The sequence below is a fragment of the Ranitomeya variabilis genome, chromosome 3 (genome assembly GCF_051348905.1).
Source record: "Ranitomeya variabilis isolate aRanVar5 chromosome 3, aRanVar5.hap1, whole genome shotgun sequence".
Classification (NCBI taxonomy): Eukaryota; Metazoa; Chordata; class Amphibia; order Anura; family Dendrobatidae; genus Ranitomeya; species Ranitomeya variabilis.
Genome location: NC_135234.1, coordinates 217,847,436 through 217,871,654, shown reverse-complemented (window position 1 = coordinate 217,871,654; position 24,219 = coordinate 217,847,436). Strand labels below are relative to the sequence as shown.

Here is a 24,219-nt window from a genome sequence, read left to right as displayed (position 1 = left end):
GCTGTTATCATGGCAGTTTAACCCCTGAGATGCCTCATTCGGTAGTGACTGCTGCACATAATTGGCCAGTCAATTCAGGCGATGGAATTGAGGAGTGCCACTGGGTTCTCCTGACAGCTGAAGAAGTCCCCTGTGTCTACCACCTTTGACCTCCTATTCAAAAGAGAGCAATAAAATGTAACCAACCCCTTCACTACCTTTGACGTACATGTATATCAAAAGTACTGTCCCTGCCATTGATGTGGGATCACACGCTGAACCCGCATCTTTTCTCGCACTTCATGACTGCTTAAATACTTTCTGATTTAAAGGGATTGTGTGGGACTGATCTATTCATGAAGTAAGCATAGAATAATATTTTCAGAGTATAATGAAAACATAGCATCCCCGTACATATCTCGGACCCCACCAGCCTCATACTGATGAGCTATCCTATGGATATCGGACCCCACCAGCCTCATACTGATGAGCTATCCTCTGGATATCGGACCCGACCAGCCTCATACTGATGAGCTATCCTATGGATATCGGACCCGACCAGCCTCATACTGATGAGCTATCCTATGGATATCGGACCCCACCAGCCTCATACTGATGAGCTATCCTATGGATATCGGACCCCACCAGCCTCATAGTGATGAGCTATCCTATGGATATCGGACCCCACCAGTCTCATACTGATGAGATATCTTACAGATAGGTCAACAATGGTTCAGTCCTGCACAACTTATTTAATTCTGACTTTACATGTTTGAGTTCATTACTGATGTTCCTTACCTGAATGTATTATGATCTTGCAGTATTGATCTGTTTTATAAAATTAATTGATCCATATATTCAAGCATTAGTTTGGGGCTGCACTGCGAATTTGACTGCCACACCTGCTGCTATGTCGCAGCACATCATAATTGAATGGGGTAACATTGTAACTCTGAGAGCACTGCAGCCGTGACAATGAAGTTGCATGAAGTCCAACCACGTCTGACTTTTCGCAGTACCCGAATGGTCACAATGCGACCCCATTCAAATGTATGGCGCTTCAATGTATCAGCGACACCTTGCGAACTTTGGTCACATGACAGTTGTCGCAGCCAAAGTCGACATATATCCCCAGTTTTATATACTGTATAGTCACTCAGTCTTGCCATAGGTTGTCCACTTGATATGATGTGTAACCAGGTTACTGTCTAATCTACATTTATATGTTGCTTTTCTTTGCATGATACTTATACTTCTTCCTCCATTACTAGTATCAATGCATTTGTCTCCTGTTTTTTTTAATAATCTAGATGTAAAACAGGATTTTATAAAATGATCATAGAACTGGCATCTACCAAGCCTGCATTCTGCTGCCTGGTTTATCAATTCAAAAAATAAGTTTCACTGCTAGTGGTCTCCAGACAGTTCCTGCTGACTTACGGCATTACATATTGTGATCTCATGACCGTACGGCACTTTTCGTAGACTAAAACTACCAATAAATGAATCTTTAGATGAGTAGTCATTATACTAAAGTTTCTCCAAGAAGTTGTCTGCACCTTAACAGCATATTTGCAAACTATGGAAAGATTATTTTATATGCTACATGTTGTAACACTCAACATACCTGTTCTGTGAAATTGCACAACGTATCACCTTACGACACTGCTGTTTGTCATGCATATTTTCCTCTATTATAACCGTACTGTCAGTTGACCCAAGCAGTTCTAGAAGATCAAACTTATAATAAAGTGTTGGCGATGTTCCATCCTTTGATAAGTCCATGTCGAAAGTCAGTGAGCTTTTCAGCCTGATTCATTCCACTGCTATTTGGCATTCAAGCATGTAGCGCTATTCAATGCTACCAATCAGTATAGGTGACGCGGCCGAATCTTCAATTTAGACAGGTTGTCCTTCTAACTTTTCCATATAATAAAAAGAACTTGGCACTAGAGATAAGCAAATAATTTCGAGTGTAATTGATATCTACTCAAATTTTACAAAAATCTGCATTGGTCAAAATGCAGATTCTTTTTGTTTTTCAATGCAACCATTTTTCTGAACAATAAGGCTATGTGCACACGTTGCAGATTTTCCTGCGGATTTTTCTGCACTAAAAACCGCAGATCTTGGCAGAAAACGCAGGTGCGGTTTTTGGTGCGTTTTGGTGCGTTTTTGGTGCGTTTTTTGATGCGGTTTTTAGTGCGGTTTTTGATGCCTTTTTCCCTGCAGATTGTCTGTGTTTTTGACACAAATAAAGCTTGAACTGCAGTGGGGAAAAAAAAACAAACCATGATGTCATTTCCTTGTCCAACCCTGTGAAAACATCAAAATGAGATGCGCCAATTCCGGCACTTAACCCCTCTCTTCCCACTCCCGTGTAGCGGTGGGATATGGGGTAATGAGGGGTTAATGCCACCTTGCTATTGTAAGGTGGCATTAAGCCTGGTTAATAATGGGGAGGCATCAATAAGACATCTATCCATTATTAATCCTATTAAAAGGTTAAATAAATATATAGAGGGACCCCAAAAAAAAAAATGACATAGGATGCCCCTGTATCTTTAGGCCAGAAAGGTTAAGCAGACAGCTGTGAGCCAATATTTGTGGCCTGGGAAGGGGTTAAAATACCCATGGCTGTTCCCAGGCTAGGAATATTAGCCCACAGATGTCTGCGTAGCCTTTATGGCTCTAAACTACACGGGGGCCCAAAAAAAAAAATTGCGTAGGGTCCCCCTATATTTTTAGGCCAGAAAGGCTAGGCAGACAGCTGTGGGCCAATATTTTTGGCCTGGGAAGGGGTTAAAATACCCCTGGCTGTTCCCAGGCCATGAATATTAATCCCACAGCTGTCTGCGTAGCCTTTCTGGCTCTCAAATATAGGGAGAGCCCCCCCAAAAAAGTGTTGGGGTCCCCCTATATTTTTAGGCCAGAAAGGCTACGCAAACAGCTGTGGGCTTATATTCATAGCCTAGGAAAGGGGCCATGGATATTTTCCCCCCCCCCGGCTACAAATAGAAGCCCGCAGCCGCCCCAGAAAAGGTGCATCTAAAAGATGTGCCTATTCCGGCACTTAGCCCCTCTCTTCCCACTCCCGTGTAGCTGTAGGATACGGGGTAATAAGGGGTTAATGCCACCTTGCTATTGTAAGGTGGCATTAAGCCCGGTTAATAATGGAGAGGCGTCAATAAGACGCTCCTGGCAGTGTATCGCCGGAGAGCAAGCGATCGGCGTGGGACACTCGGTATTGGATTCTGCGGACAGGGAGTATGGATTTGGTTTATTTTTTTGGGACTTTTTCCCTAGGGGCCCGAGGGCTTCGCGTACCAGTGTGCTGTATGGTGAGTATATACTCTATGTTATATGTTGTATGTAATGTCTGTCATGTATGTTACGTTTATTGGATGTGTATTGTATGTGTATGTGTTTGTGTTTTACTGACAATTGTGCTAAGTCGCCGGACACAGGGACAACTCTCCCATCCTAATATCGGATGGGAGTAGTAGTCCCATACGGCGACTTAGCACAATTGGGTGGCACTATCGTCGCATGGGGACACACACATACACACAGACAGACAGACGCACACACACAGACTTCACATACATACACACACACACACATACATGCCTCCATGCTGACGGTCACACTCCGCCCACGCACTTCCGCCCATGCACTTCCTCCCGCTTCCCCGCACTTCCTGCTGCAGCGGTTTCTACACCCAAAACCGCAGACAACACGCAGATATTTTTTCATCTGCGGGTTTTACTGCGGGTTTGACCCTCACAATGGAGGTCTATGGGTGCAGAACCGCTGCAGTTCCGCAGAAAGAAGTGACATGCTGCGGAATATAAACCGCTGCGTTTCTGCGTGGTTTTTTCTGCAGCATGTGCACAGCGGTTTGCGGTTTCCATAGGTTTACATGTAAATGTAAACGCAATGGAAACTGCAGCGGACCCGCAGCGGCAAAATCGCTGCGGTTCCAAGGTAAAAACCGCAACGTGTGAACATGGCCTTAAAGTCCATCAAAATGTAAAATAAAAGAAAAAGATCCTCATACTCGCCTCAACACTCACCTTTCTGGCCCCTCCACTCCCAGCATCACCCGTCTGGTCCTCATTGCATCTTCAGATCGCCGCCGTTTGTGTGGGCTTCTCATGCTGGGCCCAGATTTCCAGGACTGAAGAGGCCCGGCAGGGTTTGCGCTTGCACTATCAAGGCTATGGTGCACGGCATGACTCATGATACCATTACCCTTCGACCGCTTGCTGGGAATTCAACCAGAGCAGCGGTGATCTGAAGATATGATGAGGACCAGACGGGTGACAGTGAGGAGTGGAGAGGCCAGAAAGGTGAGTGCTGAGGTGAGTATAAAGATCTCTTTCTTTCAGAGGAGTGGAGGGTCAGGAGAGGTGAGCGATGAGGTGAGTATAAGTATTTTTTAGATATCACATTTATTATGCTCTGGGGTCTGGAAAGAACCAACAGTGTAATAAGGGACATTAAATTTATGGAGAATAACTTTCCCTCAAATCTAATTTCCTAGGAAAATCTGCATGAACAGGCAAATTCAAATTTTGCCTGATCAGGTCATCTCTACTTAGCACTCAATTATCACTTATGAATTAGATGAGTTTATTGTTACAGAAGCCAAGGATATAACATAAGACGACGTTTCAGTCATTTAACGTGACCTTCATCGAACATTTACTATATAACTTCAATATTTAGGGTACGTTCACACAGAGCGTTTTTGTTGCTTTTTTTCTGCAGCCAAACATGATCTTCTTGGCAGGAAAGAAGCTGTGCCAAAAACGCAAGTTTAGGTGCGTTTTGTCATGTTTTTGGTGCGTTTTTTTCATGTGTTTTTTTTCTCGTTGTGCATGCCAATAAAGTTGAATGTTCACAGAGAAAAAAAACAACTTCCTGTAGATAGATAGAATGAATAGACAGATAGAATGAATATATAGAATGAATAGATAGATTGATAGAATAGATAGATTGATAGAATAGACAGAATGAATAGATAGAATAGATAGAAGGAATAGATAGATTGATAGAATAAAGAGAATGAATAGATAGATAGATTGATAGATAGATAGATTACCTGTGGTATCCTCTTCACTGGCATTTCCCCACGGTCCAGAGGTTACCTCAGGTCAGGCTGTGAGGGAGCGCATGCTCAGTGACGTCACCCCCGGTCACTGAAGCAAGCGCCGGAAGCATCTCCTCATTCCCCAGTAGCTTACAGCCGGGAGCGGTCGCATTAGCAGCGCTCCCGGTGGTAAGTTTTATCTCCCCCCAGTTATGGATTACTTACTGTGTGGGACACTCATTATATTGGACTGCGTCAGACCAGGGAGTATTTGTTTTGGTTTATTATTTTTATTTCAGGAGATTGATGGCTTTGTTTGGAATGGCAGACTAATAAAGATGGCAAAACTGTGTGGTGTTTTATTTCACTAAAATACTTTTTTCTTACTGTGTGTGTGTGTGTGTGTGTGTTTATTTAACCCTTTAACTACTATAGGGTTAGTAATGGATAGGTGTCTTATTGACACCTTACAATAGGAAGGTGACATTAACCCCTCATTACCCTGCTTACCACAGCTACAGGGCAAGTGGGAAGAGTCGGGCAAAGAGCCAGAATTGGTGTATCTAATAGATGTGTCTTTTCTGGGCAGCTGCGGGCTGCTGTTTTTAGGCTGGGGGGGCCTGTATCAATGTCCCCTTACCAGCCTGAGAATACCAGCCCCCAGCTGTGAGCTTTAGTAAGGCTGGCTGTCAAAAATGGGGGGGACCCCACACCATTTTTAAAAATTATTTATTTAAATAATTTTAAAAAAAGCGTGAGGACCCCTCTATTCTTGATAACCAGCCTTGCTGAAGCTGATAGCTGGGGGTTGCAGCCCCCAGCTGTGAGTTTTGTCTGGCTGGTTATCAAGGATAGGGGGGAACCCACCCGTTTTTTTTTATTTATTTATTTATAGCGCAGGAGTAGCAGATAAAAACTCCCATCCGCTGATCCTGCTGTCACTGTAATTAGCGGCTGTAGGTGTCGGATGATGGGATCAGTAGTCCCATCAGCTGACACCAGTGATCGGAGGTGAAGTTTATACCTCTGATCACAGCTGAGCGCTCCTGCTGTCTTCTGACAGCGTGGGAACCGTGGCTCTCTGACCGGCAGGGAGGATTTCCCCACCGATCAGAAGCGGTGTTTGCCACACTGTCATGCATATGACAGCGTGTCAAACACTGTAATGTTGGGCCCCCATTCAAGTGCATGGGGTTCGGGTCTGCTCTGCTGGATGACAGGCTGCATGGACGCATCATGCAGCCTGCCATCTAGAGGTAGCAGAGCCGAGTGTGATGTCACATCCGGCTCTCCTTGACTTTTCTGCAGCAAATACGCTGCAAGAAAAGTCAACCTCCGTATTTGCAGCGTTTTTTCACCATCCATTCAAGTCAATGAGTGAAAAACGCTGGAAAGACGCTGAAAGAAGTAACATGCCCTATGTCCAAAAAACGCAGCAAAGCACAAAATACTGATGACACAAAAAACCAATGTGTGTGCATGAGATTTCTGAAATCTCATAGGCTTTGCTGGTGCTGTAAAAAGCAGCTGAAAATTAGCAGAAAAAAGCAGCAAAAACACCCTGTGTGAGCTTACCCTTACTATGAGACTAAAGTTTTATGAGTGTGTGTGTCCCCGAACTGAAGAAGAGAAAGTGAGTGCTAGAAAGAAAAGAAAACGAGATGGAAAGAGAAAACAAGGAAAAAGAAAGACCCACATTCTCCTCTTTCTGTTCCACACTGAAATAGTAAGACATTAGTCTTATTGGAAATGCTGACGTTATAGTGGGATATATACTGAATTATGTTGTTTATTTCTCTAATATAAATATATGATGAAGGATTACCGAAATGTCACATTATAACTTTGGGTTAAAGTGAGTTTCGGGAACAAGTATACGTCCTGATTAACGTGCATTATAAACCGGCTGCCGATCCCCTGACAAATTAGCAAAAACTTTTGTTCACCAGATGAAATGATCTTTTGGCAAGCTAAGGTTATGTGCACACGTTCAAGATTTCCTGCAGAAATTTCCTGAGCAAAACCGGACATTTTCTGCAAGAAATCCGCATGCGTTTTTTTCGCGTTTTTGATGCATTTTTTTCCGGAGCTTCCCAATGCATTAAATAGCGGGAAAAACGCAAAAAATCCGCAAAATTAATGAACATGCTGCGTTTTTTACCGCGATGCGTTTCTTTGCAGAAAAAAAAACGCATCATGTGCACAAAAATTGCGGAATGCATTCTAAATGATGGGATGCATAATGTATGCGTTTTTTATGCGTTTTTATAGCGTTTTTATAGCAAAAAAAAACGCAATGTGTGCACACAGCCTAAATGTTCTTGGCTGCACATGACCAGAGTAAACAGCCTACGTGCAGGAAAAACATCTGTCACTGATCATTTTGGGTGCATCATAAGCGTGGTGGCCTGTCTAAACCAACCCATCAGTGGTCTTTTACAGCTGTTGGTATGCCAGTGTAAATGAGCCCTTAATTCCTTCTTTCCTCCTTTCTTCGCCAGTAGTGTAATTTCCACTGTGTTAAACATTCATCCATATTACTTTGGAAGTCAAGGATTGTTATTCAGTAGTTTACGAAAATTTGTAATGATTAAACATACCTACTCAACAAAAGTGTTATGTGACATATAGGCTGTGTGCACACGTTGCATTTTTTTTGCGTTTTTCGCTATAAAAACGTGATAAAACGCATACATATGCATCCCATCAATTAGAATGCATTCCGCAATTTTTGTGCACATGATGCGTTTTTTCCCGCTATTTAATGCATTGGGGAAAAAAACGCGAAAAACACGCACAAAAAAGCGTAAAAAACGCGAAAAAAAAGCAAAAAAAACCATGCGGATTTCTTGCAGAAAATGTCCAGTTTTTCTTCAGGAATTTTCTGCAAGAAATCCTGACGTGTGCACATACCCTGATTCTGCCAAGACTGCTGTGTTTTTATGTTGATGCCTCCCACATGTTAAGAACCTTTTATGGGGAACATCACACCTAACTCCTCAGAAGCAAGAAATTTCCTCTTAAAAGGAGTCTGTTACCTAGTTTTTGTTACCCCTTCTGATAGCAGCTCGATGTAGAGACCCTGATTGCAGCGATGTGTCACTTACTTTGCTAGTTACTTCAGTTTAGATTTTAAAAGTTTTATCTGCTGCAGATCTACCAGTTCTAGATGAGAGGGATTGTCCTACTCTGGTGGATGCAATTGTCACAAATAGATAAGCTATGCTAAACGATCATACAGATAATATAAAGGGATTTCCTTTAAACAGAGCAAAGTCATATAAGGTACTGTACGTCTGGAGATAAAAACTAATGTGACTGCTTCCAATTTTCAGCTGAACCATTATATACTTATATTTTAATAACATAAGTATAAAATCACTAGTTACTGGTAGAAGAATTCAATATGTTAATTTCTGATGAATTATTTAATTTCTACAATTTTAAAAAACCTCTCTCATCTATAATCCAGTCATTTCAATTCACTTTTATTTTATATTTTCAGTAAACAGTATAAAGGATGAAGATTGGGACCTAATAGTTCAAAGACGGAAGGTTCCTCCGTATGGTCGTCATCTGAACGAGTGGTGCTGGCCTATGGTTTATGGAGTGATATTTGGCTTCTTAGCTGCACCTCTTCTTGGCGGTCTGACTTTTCTGATTATTTTTGTCATGAAATTAATTGACAATACTGAAAATTATATGCGTATTAAAATTAAATAATTGTAATATCCATGATTCTGTTGTAAGGTAATCCATCAACTCAAACAGGGATCCAATGGCAGGTTTAAGGACCTGCTGAGTGGCTTCTGCGAAGACTCCTGTGATGTTCCCCCTTTTACTCGTGTACAGAGCAGAGAGAGTAGTAAGGGCTCATTATCATATCTAAAGCTATTCATACAATTGATCCCACACATTTTGATGGGATTGTTCCCAGCCAGCCAGCATATCCATTGTGACATCAAATTTGTCCTAGAGCTGGATCAGAGAATCCCTCATGCAGCCAGTGCAATGGGCAGCTTACCATACTTGTTTCTGGCTCCGGCATGAAAAGACAGACACGGTGTATAGATATTTTATTACAGATTTTAGAACACTTGCTGACATTGGACATAATAATAGTTCCTATGTCAGGTTTCAGGTTTCATCATCATTCCTGTCAGACACTGGCTGTGTTACACAGCCAGCACCCGCTTTTGACAGCAGTTTAGCGTAGCTGAGCACCTCCTTCTGCTGTTAGCTCCTTTAGCACACAGTCCATGAATGGTAAAATGAATAGTGTTATTCCAAACTACCACTCAAGCCCTGATTCGGTTATGTTGACGGAAAAAAAAGTTATAGCTTTGGGAATGTTTGTAGGAAAAGGCAGAACTGCAAAACTTGTAAACTGCCTTGTTGGGAATAGATTAATTTAACTATAGTTTACTATTAAGCTGATAAAAACACATTGAAAATTGCCAAGAAAATTCTGTAATCCAGCCAAAGGCTGCGATACCATGGGCATAGCTTTATTCAGTATTTTATAGGAGTCAAAAATTTCCACACTCCTTTGTCACATCTTTCCTGGACCTGCTCCTGTCACATCTGTACCTGTCACTGTCGGGACCAGAAGCTCAAGGTGGCGCAAGCTCTGTCCAGCCACTGGCTAACTGGCTGGGATCTGTAGTGCCGTCCCACTTGGCAGTATGGGTGTGTGTGCTGTCCGCTGGAGTAATCAGATGCCTACCTTGGCCAATGAGACAGCATCACGCCCTACAAAAGCTCCTAGCTACCATCTGGAAACTGCCAAAATTCTGCTTGCCTGGTTCATGCACCATGATTGTCAGCTCCTGATTTCTTGTAGATTTATGTGTTTCTCACCTCAGTTCATTTTCTGTCCATTGTTTGACCTAACACTTTTGTACCTTGTCTTACATCATGGTTTTGACCTGGCAACTTGACCACTACTGCCAACTTGCACCGCCAAATAGCAACCAACCCCTTGTCACCAGCCAAGACCAGATCTATGTGCAAAGGTTAAAGGGTGAAGGCCGGGATAACCCCTGAGATATGGTAAATACAGTGTTTAGCTCCAAGCCTGCTTATGGTAGCCATTTTTAGAGATGCCAGATGAGTACAAACAGTGCCCCTGTTACTATATGTGACCCATATATGGATCCCCTACAAACATTGGTGAATCAGATGCAAAACCTGGTCCATTTGCTCCAGGATCTTGCAGAGCAGTTTCAGTATCATGAAACCACTCAGGCGTAAGCCTCTGCAGCACCTAACTTTTCTGAATCCGAGGTTACTCTGCCAGAAAAAAATTCTGGTGACCCTTAAACATTTTTTTCCTTTAAGGAAACCTGTCTCATATATTTCAGTCTCCACCCACATTCGTCGGTTCCTGATAGCTAGCGTGTAGGATTCCTCATTTCCCTGTTGCAGGGTGTCCCCCAGGCTTGGGCTTTTTTCCTACCCCTGGACAACACAGAACTCTCCTTATTCGACTTGGTTTTGAAACCTTAGGCATCCTATATGATGACCCAGACTGAATAGTTTTGCAGAAAGTGTACCCGTGAAGAGTACTGTGAAGAGTTTTGGCACTAGGCCACTTACAGTAGAATGACCAAGTTCTTCACCATCAGTTTCATACTGGACTATCAGACTCCCTAAATTAAGCCACATCTCTGGCAGTTTATCTTGATAGATGTTTGCACAAAAGCAGACAGTAATGCACTGCTGACTTCAAGTAAGATTTGTTTACCTATTAAGGTCAATGAGAAGACCATGCAGATTGGCATGACTAACTCCCATTATGGGCCAAGTGACAAAAAGTGAATCATGGTAGCAAGTGTGGACAGTCTGGAGGAGGTCAGATATATGCCTTGCTAAGGCAACTGCTGTCATAAAAATGCCAGTATTGATACCAGGGATACTCACCTATGTGCACAGTTATTTCACACAATTCTGCAAAATCATTGCCCCTTGCTTATTTATCTTGTCTTGAACAATCTATGTGGCTTGAGGCCATCATTGATTTCTGTTCCACAGAAAAGTTAGATTTACCCTTATTAAAATTAAGTTTTCCTATGAAAATCACTGGCAGTGATAATACACCTCTCACCCAGGGTGTTGTGAAGTATATCTTGTTTTCTGTTCTGGAAAACCTGACAGTGGTTGTTGTTTTGAGCATGCCTTGGTTACATAAACTTAACCCGGTTATTTACTGGCACCAGGGTGATATTGTACGCTGGAGCCCAGTGTCAAAATAAATGTTCGTGATACCCAGTAGTATACCTGCAATATTTCAAAATTTTGCTAATGTATTTTCTGTGTTCGAATATGAAAAAATTTCCCCCACATAGATTATAACTGTCCCATTGATATTATACCAACAATTTCTGTGCCCCCAAGGGTAAAATACATAATTTTTCTGGTCCAGAATGTCAGGCCATGAGAGATTATATAGCAGATAGTCTGCAAAACAGTTCATCAGATCGTCCACCTCACAAGTAGGCACTGTTTTTTTTCTGTTAATAAAATTATAGTGGTCTCAGACCATGTATTGACTATTGGGAACTTAAAAAAAATACTGTTAAGAATCAATATCCTCTGCCACTCAGCCTTGATCTGTATAACCAGCTGCTGGGAACCCATTGGTTCACCAAAGCTTGAACTCAGGGGTACATATAACCTGACCTGTAAAAGAGAAGGAGATGAATGGAAGAGCTAGAAACCGAGTGGCTAGTGCCAAGCCTGTTCATGATAGCAATGTATAAAGCAGTGCCTCTCATTAAATCGGACCACTTTCTATATGAGGTTGCTACCTCTCCAGTCACTGCTGTTCAGGTTTAAAGATATTTTACAGTTCATTTGTGACTGTGGTGCAAGATAATGGCTGCCATATTTGCACACGACGGAGAAAGTGATTTGTGGCATGAATGGATAGTGGAGGCCAAAGAGGGTTGCACATGTGTCAGCCATGAAGAATGAGCCAGACGCCCTTCTATGTCTGATGACTAGATTGAGCGTGCAAGTGAACGGATTTGGTTGGATGAACGTTCTGCAGTTTATAATTAATAAGAGGCATAAATCAAAGATGAATCACATATATGGTACTTATTGAAATTTGCTATAAACCACCTAATATATTTAAACAGGCTGAAGAAGAAATGCTGCAACAATCAGAAAAGGTTGCAAATCATAATAGGGTCCTTATTATGGAGATTGTACTGTAACTGTTCTCACAATAACTAGTTTGTAGAGGGTGCAGGTTGGCCTTCAAGTTTTAATTCTATATCTATAAATATGGACAATTATTTTGGTCATATTTCTGTCACTTGTTTGATGATCTAACCAACGGAGATAATTTTCTGGATCTGGACTTGCCAACTAACTAGATACAAGATTTTCAGATTGGGGTGAAATTGAGCAGCAGTGACTATGATATGCTCATTTTCAAAGCAATATTCAATTAGGCCGGGTTCACATTGCGTCAATGGCAATGTGCTGACGGCATCCGTTACACAGCAGCATTAACGCTATGTAACAGATGTGTTAGCGCACCCATTGACTGCCACTATGTAGCACATCGCTAACGCATGTCATAATCGGCATGCGTTAGCGATGTGCCATCATTCTGTGACAGACCCTCGGACGCGGGCTGCAGCGTTTCCAGGTCTGTCACCAATAGCGTAGGTGGAGCACCTGCGCTATCGCGATCGCATAACGCGATCTTTAAAAGGCACTAGCATTGGAGCAGTCCGTTTAATGTATGCGTTGAACGGACTGCACCAATGCAATGTGAACCTAGCCTACCGGTCACAGGAAACGTCTGCTGGGATTCGTTGTAGTCACCAGTACGTGGTAGTGCCCAGCTCATGCTTCAGTAGACATGCTCCTGTAAGTTTAATGGGCTCTCATTGCTATAGAAATGCCAAACATGTGCAGTTTCTGCACACTAAATGTGGTTTAGGCATACTGTGGTGCTCAGAATTGAGGGGGCATTTGAATTTGGGAGTGCAGAATTTATTGAATTTCATTTGGGGGGCAAGGAGCCATTTTGCTGTTTCAGAGCCATGGAAGTCCGCTATATTTCCATTACAGATGACAGAGCTGAGCGAGGACTTGCTTTTTCATGGATTGAGTTGAAGCTTTTATTGTGAACATTTTACATAGCATTTGAGATCACATTTATCCGGTGCTCTACGCTAAGCATTTACATCAGGATTTATATCTAAGTTTCTGAGTGATGTGATTCAGATGAGACCCCCAAGGGATCCGATCACTATAATGCAGCAGCAGAGTTACTCTGGACTCCGTCTGGCCTCTGTTCAGCGATGTCCTTCTTTTCAGAAGTGCACAAAACTGTGGTCGACCGTGCTTTTATGTAATTCTAAAAAGACGGGTACCACCAGATCATAGGCAGCCACATGGTGTCCATAGTGCCTCCATCTGTCTCATTATAGGGAATCTTCCACTGGGGGTTTCGTCTGAATCATGTATTTCAGAGATTTACATGGCATCCAGGTGTAAGTCCTCTTTGCAGAGTGCAGGATAAGTGTTAGCTGAGCCTTACTTCGATCTTTGGGAGGCAGAATGAAAAAATCAGCAGCAGGTGAAGAATTGTTTTTATTTGCTTTTTACATCATTCGGTATAAGCAATTAAATGACTTTTATTCTTCGGGTTGGTGAGATTACAGTGATACCAGATTGATAGCGTTTTTTTATACTTGGCTGCTGTCACACACTAAAAGAAGCTTTTTATTGCAAAAACTATTTTTTGCATCGCCATATTTTGATAGCTATAATTTTTCCTTATTTCAGCTGACATCGTCATGTGAGGGCTTGTTTTTTGCGGGATGAGTTGACCTTTTTATTGGGAACATTTTTGGGCACATGACATTTTTTGATGCTTTCTATTCTGATTTTTAGGCGGCAGAATGAACAAAAACCAGCAATTATGCTGTCCCGTGTGTGGTAAAATTTATAAGGCGGCTTTATTCTTCCAGTCAGTATGATTACAGAGAGACAACATTTATATAGCTTTTCTATGTTTGGTGGTTTTACACAATAAAAATTATTTTTGATCGGTGGTATTATAATAAAGCAGAGTTTTTTGCCTTGTTTTTTATTTATTTTTCTAATGGTGTTCATTGAAGGGGTTAACTAGTGGGACTGTTTTATAGGTCAGGTAGTTTCGGACGCAAAGATACCAAGTATGTGTACTTTTATTTTACATAAATAAATGTATTTATTGTACTAATAATTTTTCTTTTTATATTTGTTCTTTATTGTGGGATTTTGAAAAAAAAAATATATTTTTACAATGTTTATAAACTTTTTTACATTGTCCCAGGATGAGACATCAACTTCAAACAGACAGATCACTGATCTAATACTCTGCATGCAATGCTTCTGCATTGCAGAGCATTACAGCAGCATGCAGGAGGAGTGTCAACTCATGCTCTGAGCATAAGCTGACAGGCCACCGTCCCTGGCCACAGGCTCAGGGTCATCATGGAGACCATCGGCATAATGCAATTGCATCTCGTTGTGCCGATGGGAGCTCCCTCCCTCTGCAATGCCCCGCAATGTCGCTGGGTAATGCTTTACAGAGAACTGGTGGAGCATGAGGCAGAATTAGAAGGTTTGAATTGTAGAGAATAATTAGTCTTAGATCATTAGCATGTGGGTGGTACACAGAAGTGATGAATTGTGGAGAACTTTTTGTGGATGAAAGTGATGTTTGTTTTGTATTTCGAATTGGATGGGTAGCCAATGCCATGACTTGCACAGGGTGGATCAGTGATGGACACAAACAAGCCACAAGATTGACACTGCTGTCCAGTAGTGTAGATTATTCCCAAGTTATGGAAGCTGCAAGTTTGTCTTCTACTAGTAGTGTCACGTGCACAGTGATCACTTCCACAATCCAATCCAAGTGAAATTAAACCAACTTACTTATTGCATTGAGTAAACATCATGTTTCAGAGCTGGATCGGCTCCCTCAGAAGGTATATATTATACATCTGAAATGTGTTGTGTCTACTAGTCCAAAACTATCTTGTACTCTCCCTAACTTGGGGCTTTATACACTACCATACAGCAGTGCCAATTTTTAGGAATTTAGAAAGGATCCAATGGTTGTAGTTACTGTTTCTATTCAGGCGGACTTAGTTTTTATGCACTCAGCACAACCAATATAGGTTGGTCATTTATGATAACAAATTGGATAACGCCCTGTCTGCAGAACTGTTTTTTTACTTCTAAAGGCACAGGGTCGAGACCCTGCATTCAGGTAGATTGAAGAGAAGGAAACTTTATTTGTGAGTTGCAGTAGTGAAGATTAGAATAAGAGAACTGGTAAAATAAATAATATTTCTAGTATGATGAAGTTGCATGGACTATATCACAGAGGGAAGACAAAAGCTCTTATCACAGATAATGATGATGACTGCACAGCTCCTGTCACATAACTGTATACTTATATATTGGCTTAGTTATAGATAAAATTGGGTTAAGAAAGGTTGATCTGGATGAATGTAACTAGAAAACATCTACCGTATATTGCTTTTAAATATGCAATAAAAAATGAATGAAGTATTGTCCCACAACAGTAAAAAGTGTAGCTAAAAAAAGAAACATTACCTTTCTAGTATTCCACAAACAGGAAAACATAAGTTTTTGTTTCTTGACATTTAAATTTATTTAACATTTAAGATTATATAAAAGCACAGTACAAAAATCAATACAAAGTAAACATTGTACATTTAAAAGATGTATTCCTACTTCTGTATCATTAAAATATTAAGAACATTTGGGCTATATTACTCAATCACCTATATGTAATATTGAAACATTTTATTATTATTACTACTTCTAAGCATGTTAAGATTAATATCTATGAAAACCAACCTACTATTTCTTAGAAGATTGTTCCTACTGTGTTAATAGTATAGAATGCAAAAACAAATTTGCTAAATAATAAAAGGTAAATATGAATTAATGACAGAGTAATCACATCTGTTAATTCATACAAACTCAGGTTATGAAAGAAAAAAGCTAAAAAAAAGCATGCAAAACACAACAAAATGTTATCTTCGAGCAAGGTATTCAAATAGCTTGGCACTCAGGGGGATTGCCGCCCCATACACTGTCTGCTGTACATTTTCTCAGTGAATTCCCAATCAATTTGTACCTGTAAATAACCAAATAATAGATTACATAATCTTAGGAAGAACTATTTACTAATTTCTGCAGTTTTTATCTTTAAATTTATTGATGATAGTTGAGCAAATGTCACAAAATTCAATTCCTACAGAATCTCTTGGGAGAAAAGATACAATTTGCATCAAGTCACCCAGAAAAGGCTTTAAAAAAATGGACTATTATACTGGCTTCTCCTCGGCCTTCCTCATAGCTGTCCTGCCATCACTGCTAGCCACATTGTCCTCTGTTTAATCATCTTCAGCCTTCTTCTAAATCCTGGTCTTCTGGCATGACCTTTGACTAGGACCTAAGCTATCACATAACACCATGGGGACTTCTCAACTGTGGCACTGAAGTCTATCAAAGATGTGTGTCCCACTCCATGTGACAGCATGGCTCCTAGTCATCTTCGGTCTCTGAAGACGATAAAAAGGGCCAAGGAATATTGAACATAATATATTACTTACCATTGAAATTGCAACACTAAGAAGGAAAAGTCAAAAAATTATGAAAATCACAGGATCAAAAGACAAGTTAATGACATGCAAATGATGAAGAAATGGAAACCAATTTTTCAAAACCTCTTGATTTTTTATTCAGTATCAAGTAAGAACACCACAAACAGAACTAGTCGCACTTACATGTTTTAGTATGCTATTATTGAGGTTATTAATTATTATCTGAGGAACGTTCTGCCATGCTTAGTGAACTTTTGAATTCAATTACAAAAGATGCTGCAGGCCATGGTAGACATGTTTAGACCACCCTGACTGATAACAGTAGCACCAGCAACTTGCTGCCTGGCATTGTCCTGTTAAAAAAGGCTCTTGGAACACTTTGGAGAGATGGATGTACCTCTGGTTCCACAACCAAATCAATGTAACACTGAGCTGTTAGTATATGTGGAATAAAGACAAGAGGGTCCAGGTACCGTACATTATAGAATCTCACACCCTAATCTCGAGAATAGGACCACTATGAAGTTCCATAATGAAGACTTTCACATGGCACTGGCAAATTGACTAATTGAATTCAATGAATGAGAATGAGCTGTGGAAATGCATTCTGTACCGGAAGTGAAATAAGACATCACATACGAAGACTAAGGTATCAAACATTGTCTACACAAACTATCAGAAGGCATTTGCATGACATTAGACTACGAGCCAGACATCCAGCTACAACTTCCACTGCTCTCAATGGCTATCATGGTGTAGAGCAAGATGACAATGGAGGCTGGAATGGAAGTCTGTCCACCTCAGCAACGAGTCTTGCTTTTGTTTTTTGATTTGACTGTATACCATATGGGTAACACCATGAAGAGGACTTCACAATGAAACTTCAAAGTGTTCCAGGAGCCATTTTTCAATACAAAAATGCCAGGCCACATATTGGACACTGGTGCTACTGTGAGCTACCTGTGTGGTGATGATTATTTGCCTTCAATGTGGTAGAACATTTCTCATACACCCATTAGTAACTTCATTAATAGTGGGGACTTCTGCATGTGGCGCTCCTACTTGATATTGAAATCGAGATGTTTTGAAAATGTTATTTCCATTTGTTTCATCATTTGCATATGATTAACATGTCTATCCTATCTGTGATTTTTATAATTCACAAATTTTCCTTCTTGGTGTTGCGATTTCAGTGTTTTACGTGTGTCGTTTATTACTTTTTAAACCCTTTCCAGGCCTCACAAGCCAGCAAAGTGGCGGCCGTCTGGTCATCATTTTTGTGAATTCATGCAAATTGAATCCCCAAAAAAAAATTTCTTAAAATCCAAATTTTGGTGAACATTCATAGTGAAATTGGTTGATTCTTTTAGAATAGATTCACTAATCTCTACTGGTGAGGTGACATATCCGCTTTAAAAGGAACAAAACCAAATCACAGCGTTATGTTTATAGTGTACAAGTTAACTCGTCTTTTACATTCTGAATTTTATTAGTGGTTAGAGTAGAAATTTCATTTATGTTCAGAAATTCCAAGAATGACAAATATTATTTCTCTTAATACTGCATATGTTATTACTGGATTAGCTTCCTCACTATCCCACAGTGAATAACACACAGAAGTTATTTCTAGATACTAACATTCGTCTTGCAGATCATTGAATGTGAAGTTCAGTGACCGTTCTACAGGGCAGTTCCTCGGAATCTGGAGTTTCAGGTTCTGCACATATAGCCACGATAATTAATATCTGATCTAATTCTAGACATTGTGGATGTGTAATTCGATATTCTTGGTCACTCACCCCTTACTGCAGCTGTAAACAGCTATTGATCCAAAATCTGTTCCTGTTATTACCATATTTCCATTTCTGATCCTCTCAGGTTCTCCACAGATGACTTCTATAAGAAGAGCAGTTTAGTTATTATGACTTAGTTTAGTTAATCTATTACTGACACAATAGGAGTTGAATATTCTTCTGCAAATCAGTATGGTGATTTCTTTTGAAATCCATGGCAAATACACAGCAAAATCTGTGTGTAATATTTTGATTTGGCTGATTTGTTGTGGATTTCTGCTCTACAATGAAAGAAGTGAAATTCCGGAGTGAATTTTGTGCAACAGAAATGTATATGTTGCAGATTTTAAAATCCATAGACTTACATTAGCGACCCATTGTGACATATGGCCACACGTCGCATCCGTCGTGCGACGGACGCGTAGTGTTTTGGTGGACCGTCGGCACAAAAAAAGTTACATGTAACTTTTTTTGTTCGTCGAGTCCGCCATTTTCGACCGCGCATGTGCGGCCGAAACTCCGCCCCCTCCTCCCCGCTCATCACACTGGGCAGCGGATGCGTCGTAATACTGCATCCGCTGCCCACGTTGTGATTAATTAGCACACTGTCCGTCGGTACGTCGGGCCAACGGACTAGTGTGAAAGTAGCCTTACAGTATGAGATCTGTTGTGCTGCAACATTGTGAGGTCTGTAGGTCTCTAACTACTGTCATGATCTTTTTTAGCTTTTTTTACTCTCCTTTAGTTTATCTGTGCAGACGGATGTTAATAATAGGCATCACTCTGATTTATGTTTTTACTGTACCTCAGCCCCTTAATATCAGTATTTTTTCTGTATTTCTTGAGCATGTGGCAGTATTTGCAGATCGCTAAAACTAATTCCAAGCTGCACTTACTTTTGCAGAATTCATTGAGGTTTGACCATGTGAACCCTTCCAGACACTGAATGATTGGTGATAAAAATGGATCATATTTGTATCCAGGGAGGCAACTGTAGACTATAATTGTGGAAACTGGATAATATTGGGTATCAGGCATCTGAATAATCTGTGCAGATTTCGGAACAGGTGGATCGGGGCAGCTTCCTATTTGGCAGGAAAAAAAGAATTATTTTATTTATTATTGTACATTAAGGAGGTTGTCCAGTGAAATAAAAAGTAATCACTTATCCATTAGATGGGGGATAACTTGGTGATCAGTGGGTGGCTGACTGATGACGATGAGCACCGATTGGCAGAAAAGGGAATTTGTAGTCCCCAAATTGGATACTTTTATCTGCATTACAATATGAATCGGCAGGACGGATTCCCGACCTCCATTCCATTGATCTTCTATGGAGCACCCAAGTCAGTAGCAAAGGGAATGAATGAAGCGGCGGTCAATCATGCGCTCTGCCGCTCTTTTCTAATGGGGACTCCCACCATTCAACAAGATGTCACCTCTTCTGTGACCGGTGATAATTTTTTTGCATCAGACAATACATTTAACAATGAGATCATGAACAACAGAAGTTCAATCACAAATCATTTCTGCACACATCATATGTTCTTCCCACTAAGAATATGTATCACCTGTCCATACTAACGGTGATATATGTATGATTGCTGGATGTCTCACTTTTGGGACACCAGTGGATTATTACAATGCAAGTCCCATGTCCATTGTTCCTTCTCAGTCCCTGACCATAGTGAGGAAGATTTCGAATAGGGCTGTGGTCACACATGCACACTGACTGTCCAGTCAAATTCTTTGGGGCAGACAGAGACTGCCAAGCACAAGGTTTCAGGGTGGTCCAATATTTTTTGCATAAAGGCAATTGTGGACCTGACAGAAGCAAGTTCTTCTCTTTGTGATTTTCTGACTTCGTATCTATTCTCTTAGAGACTAACCGTCATTTTAATTTTCATTTCATAAATCAATGGCACATATGAGAATAAGAAACTTTGTACTTTATCTTATCGGGAAATGTGCTTCTTTCTCCTCCTGGACTGATCATTCACTCCCAATTCATGGGAAAAATCTGTATTCATTGAAAACAGATTCTCCAATTATTGAAATAGGAGATAAGAGTTGGTGCTTTTAACATTCTATGTAGAGGGGAGGAGAAGGGAGGAGCTGGAGGCAGATAAATACATGCCATTCTACTACATGTTCTCCTGAAATGACAGTTACAGTTCTCCATAGAACTTTATGAGCACCAACTGTCATCTCTTATTTCAGTAATGGAAATTCTATACTCATTGTAGACACATTTTACAGCTACATTGAACATTTTGAAAGTGAAACAATAATTCAGGAGGTGAAAGTAGCAGATTTATCTAATAGGATATACCACAGAGTTTATTATTTACTGTCGATTTATGAAAAATAAAATAATGGATGATCTTTAACTGTCTGTATAAACACGGATGGATTTTGCTGGTAAGTGCATTTTAGCTGTTCTGCGGTCATTAAGGATGAATTGCAATACCACATACAACCTTAGGACAGAGTTGGTTGTTTTGGAAGAAAGCAGACATTTGTTTTTTTAGAAGTGCACAGCAAAATTACAATATTCTCAATTTGCTCTTGAGGACATCAGTATTTTAGAAACATATCAGTGACATCACTTTGGAAAGTATCGGGTCCATTAAAAGTTGCTATGAAGAGAGGAGTACTATATTCACTTGTGCTACTGATTTATTTAAAAAAAAATACTAATAAAAATAAGGTAGAATTTAATCACAGCACTTCCACATGTAAAGTGAAGGTTGTAGCACGTCACATATCTCTGTAAATAGGTGAGTGGGACTGGTATTAAAGTAAGACAATATCAGCAGTATAAAGTCTGTAGATGTATTTATCGAGTTCCTTACTCTGACAAGTTGGAATGCTTCCGCTCCAGATTCCTTCCTCCATGCATTCTCTGTATGGATTCCCCACCAACTTGTAACTTCATGAAACATAAAAAGAAAACTCACCACATTTGATGAATACAATAGATTTTATTATATATATGAACTTGCAATTATATTATATTTGGATGTCTATTGAAATCACGGGTTGTCCCTCAACTGGTAATTTATTCCAATAAAGTAACTAGTATTGCAATAGGACCAGTCTGTCATGACCAGACCGGGAAGGGGAGAACAGGACTCAAAACCCGGCCTGGATCATGACTCAGTCAATGCTAACACCTAGCAACTCATATTCATAGTGGTCATACAAGGGGACCAGCCTTTCTGGGCTAAGACGGTGCTGCATTGGTAGACTCATCTCATCCATGTATTATATCAGTGGTCCCCAACCTTTCTTACTTGGGGAGCCACATTCAGCTCTGAGACAGGATCATAAGCCACATCCAGACACCCCCGTCTCAGAGTAGTGACTTCTGCTCCCGCTTCCAAAGTGGGAACACCAAAAGCCCCCATTAATTATAATGTCAGCCAAAATCTTTCCCAAACAAATTACACTAAGGCAGTATACTTACGAGGGTTCCGACCTTACCCCGATTTAGTATTCTTGCATCATGCACTTCCACCACATTATCACATCCAGCTTAACCCACCTTCTCCGACTAGCAGTGTCATCCTATCTCCAGATCCCTAAACCCCCAAGGCCAGTATATGCATTCATATCTGCTCTTCTGTGTGGGGCTAGTCACAAAAGTCAGAATCTGGAGACCTACTATTCATAAAGTAGCTTTTTTGCTAGATCTGATGTTAATTCCTCAAGCTGTCAGACAGCCTCACGTCTTGGGCTCGCGAGTCACATGCGGCTCCTGAGCCATAGGTTATCACCGCTACACCCAGTGATTTATACCACATCATTGCTAAAGCCCGGAAAACAGAGACCATGTGGCATGGTAATAGGGAAGTGTTGACACAGGAGGAGTGAATTAATCATTTGGTATTTTGGACCATTGTAAACAGCTTTTAAAATTATTACATGAGGTTAAATCTTAACAAAGTAGTTGGAGAAAACATACAAACATCAGGGCTTATGCATATAAACTTTTCACACAAAGTGCCACTTTGGCCAACACCAATCAGATCTAATTTGAGATTCTACAAAGCTGACCTAAAATGAGATTTAGGCTAAATGCATATGTCTGTATATCATCGTCATCGTGATTTTTATATTGACCAGAGGTCTCTTGACCTAACTCGTCAGTATCTAAGGCATATATGAGGTTGATGAGTTTTGATCATGGAGACTTGCAGTCAATCCCAAGGTCGTGGTCCTTACTCAGCCTGTGATATACAGACATCTCATTCAGACCTTACTCATACTCTTTGTTATGCACTAGGTGCTCTGTTCAATTTAATAAGGAAATCGTTAGCTAATATACATAATCAGCTGACCACAGACCCCCACAATGATCTCCTGCAATCTGTGAGGGAACCTGGCATCACGAGTTCAATTCTCCGATAGCCCTGCCATGTAATGTATGAATGTGCTGGGTCCCTTGGTGAGATTGATGCGCTCTGTAGAAGTTTACTACCCTGACTAATAGATGGAGCACTAAATAGAAGATCCTCCCTCTTTTTTAACTCAAAATAAAAAAGTATTTGACCTTTTTATGGTGTCCATAGTAGAAGATAGATTGCTCGGCTAGCTGCTGCCTTCCCCAATGCACCAGTTACATTGCCATTAGGTTTCAACAACTGGTCATGTTATTTGCTTGTTGTTTGATGTTTCTATATAAACTTACCCACTATTACAGACGAAAAATGCTTTTGACTGAAACTTGTCGTCTATCATTTCTACATCTCCATTTTCCACTTTTCCTGGTGAACCACAGGATACTCCTTAAAAACATAAGTATTTCATAGATGACTTACTACTCCAATGTAGATGCTTTTTCACACAGCCCTTTAAGGACCAGTTCAGGAGGTATACATACATTAATGTTGAATTTTTATTAATTTAGTAATAAAAGGGAAAAAAAGCAACCTTTTTTTTACTATTACCTGTTTAAAAAGGTTTTCCAGTTTCAGACAACCCCTATTCCCCAGGTGAAGTTGGTTGTAAAATATGCTACACTTTACCCACCCTCCCCAGGTCCAGAACTGAGTCTATACCACTGCTCCCAGTATCTGTTATTATCTAAAGCGTTGATGTAATGTTGATAGCATTGCAGCTAATTACTTGAGTTCAGCAGCCCTACCCAAGTTGACAGCACAAGCCACTAAGCTCACTAACTGGCTGCAGCACTGTCAATGTGACGTAGTGGCAGAGACTCAGAGCTGGAAGTGGGGACGATGGATGAAGAATAGATTGTGTATTAAAGCAAACTGCAGTCAGGGAACAAGGGTTTTCTACTTAACAGAAAACTCATTTAGATATACAGTGGGGAAAAAAAGTATTTAGTCAGCCACCAATTGTAAAAGTTCTCCCACATAAAAAAGATGAGAGGCCTGTAATTGACATCATAGGTAGACCACAACTATGAGAGTCAAAATGAGAAAACAAATCCAGAAAATCACCTTGTCTGATTTGGCAAGATTTATTTTGCAAATTATGGAGGAAAATAAGTATTTGGTCATTAACAAAAGTTCATCTCAATATTTTGCTATATATCCATTGTTGGCAATGACAGAAGTCAAACGTTTTCAGTCTTTATAAGGTTGGCACACAAAGTGATGTTTTGGGCCTGTCGCTGGACAACACGGACTTTCAACTCCCTCCAAAGGTTTTCTATGGGGTTGAGATCTGGAGT

At 40.5% G+C, this 24,219-nt stretch overlaps 2 protein-coding genes across 4 annotated transcripts in view; one reads left to right on the top strand and one right to left on the bottom strand.

Moving 5' to 3' along the window:
- Positions 1-8,812, top strand: part of TMDD1 (transmembrane and death domain 1) — a 47,805-nt gene extending 38,993 nt beyond the window's left edge. For all 3 annotated transcript variants that reach the window (XM_077299514.1, XM_077299515.1, XM_077299516.1), the window contains one exon: positions 8,580-8,812. In XM_077299514.1, the coding sequence (XP_077155629.1) occupies positions 8,580-8,797 (218 nt within the window). In that variant the 3' untranslated portion in view covers positions 8,798-8,812. The remainder of the gene's footprint in view (positions 1-8,579) is intronic.
- Positions 8,813-15,751: 6,939 nt separating this feature from the next.
- Positions 15,752-24,219, bottom strand: part of LOC143818086 (sushi, von Willebrand factor type A, EGF and pentraxin domain-containing protein 1-like) — an 86,099-nt gene continuing 77,631 nt past the window's right edge. The window contains exons 10-14 of the mRNA XM_077299512.1: positions 23,212-23,308; positions 21,374-21,450; positions 19,415-19,603; positions 18,525-18,621; positions 15,752-16,256 (exon numbers count right to left, since the gene is read on the bottom strand). Coding sequence (XP_077155627.1) covers positions 16,172-16,256; positions 18,525-18,621; positions 19,415-19,603; positions 21,374-21,450; positions 23,212-23,308 — 545 coding nt within the window. The 3' untranslated portion in view covers positions 15,752-16,171. The remainder of the gene's footprint in view (positions 16,257-18,524; positions 18,622-19,414; positions 19,604-21,373; positions 21,451-23,211; positions 23,309-24,219) is intronic.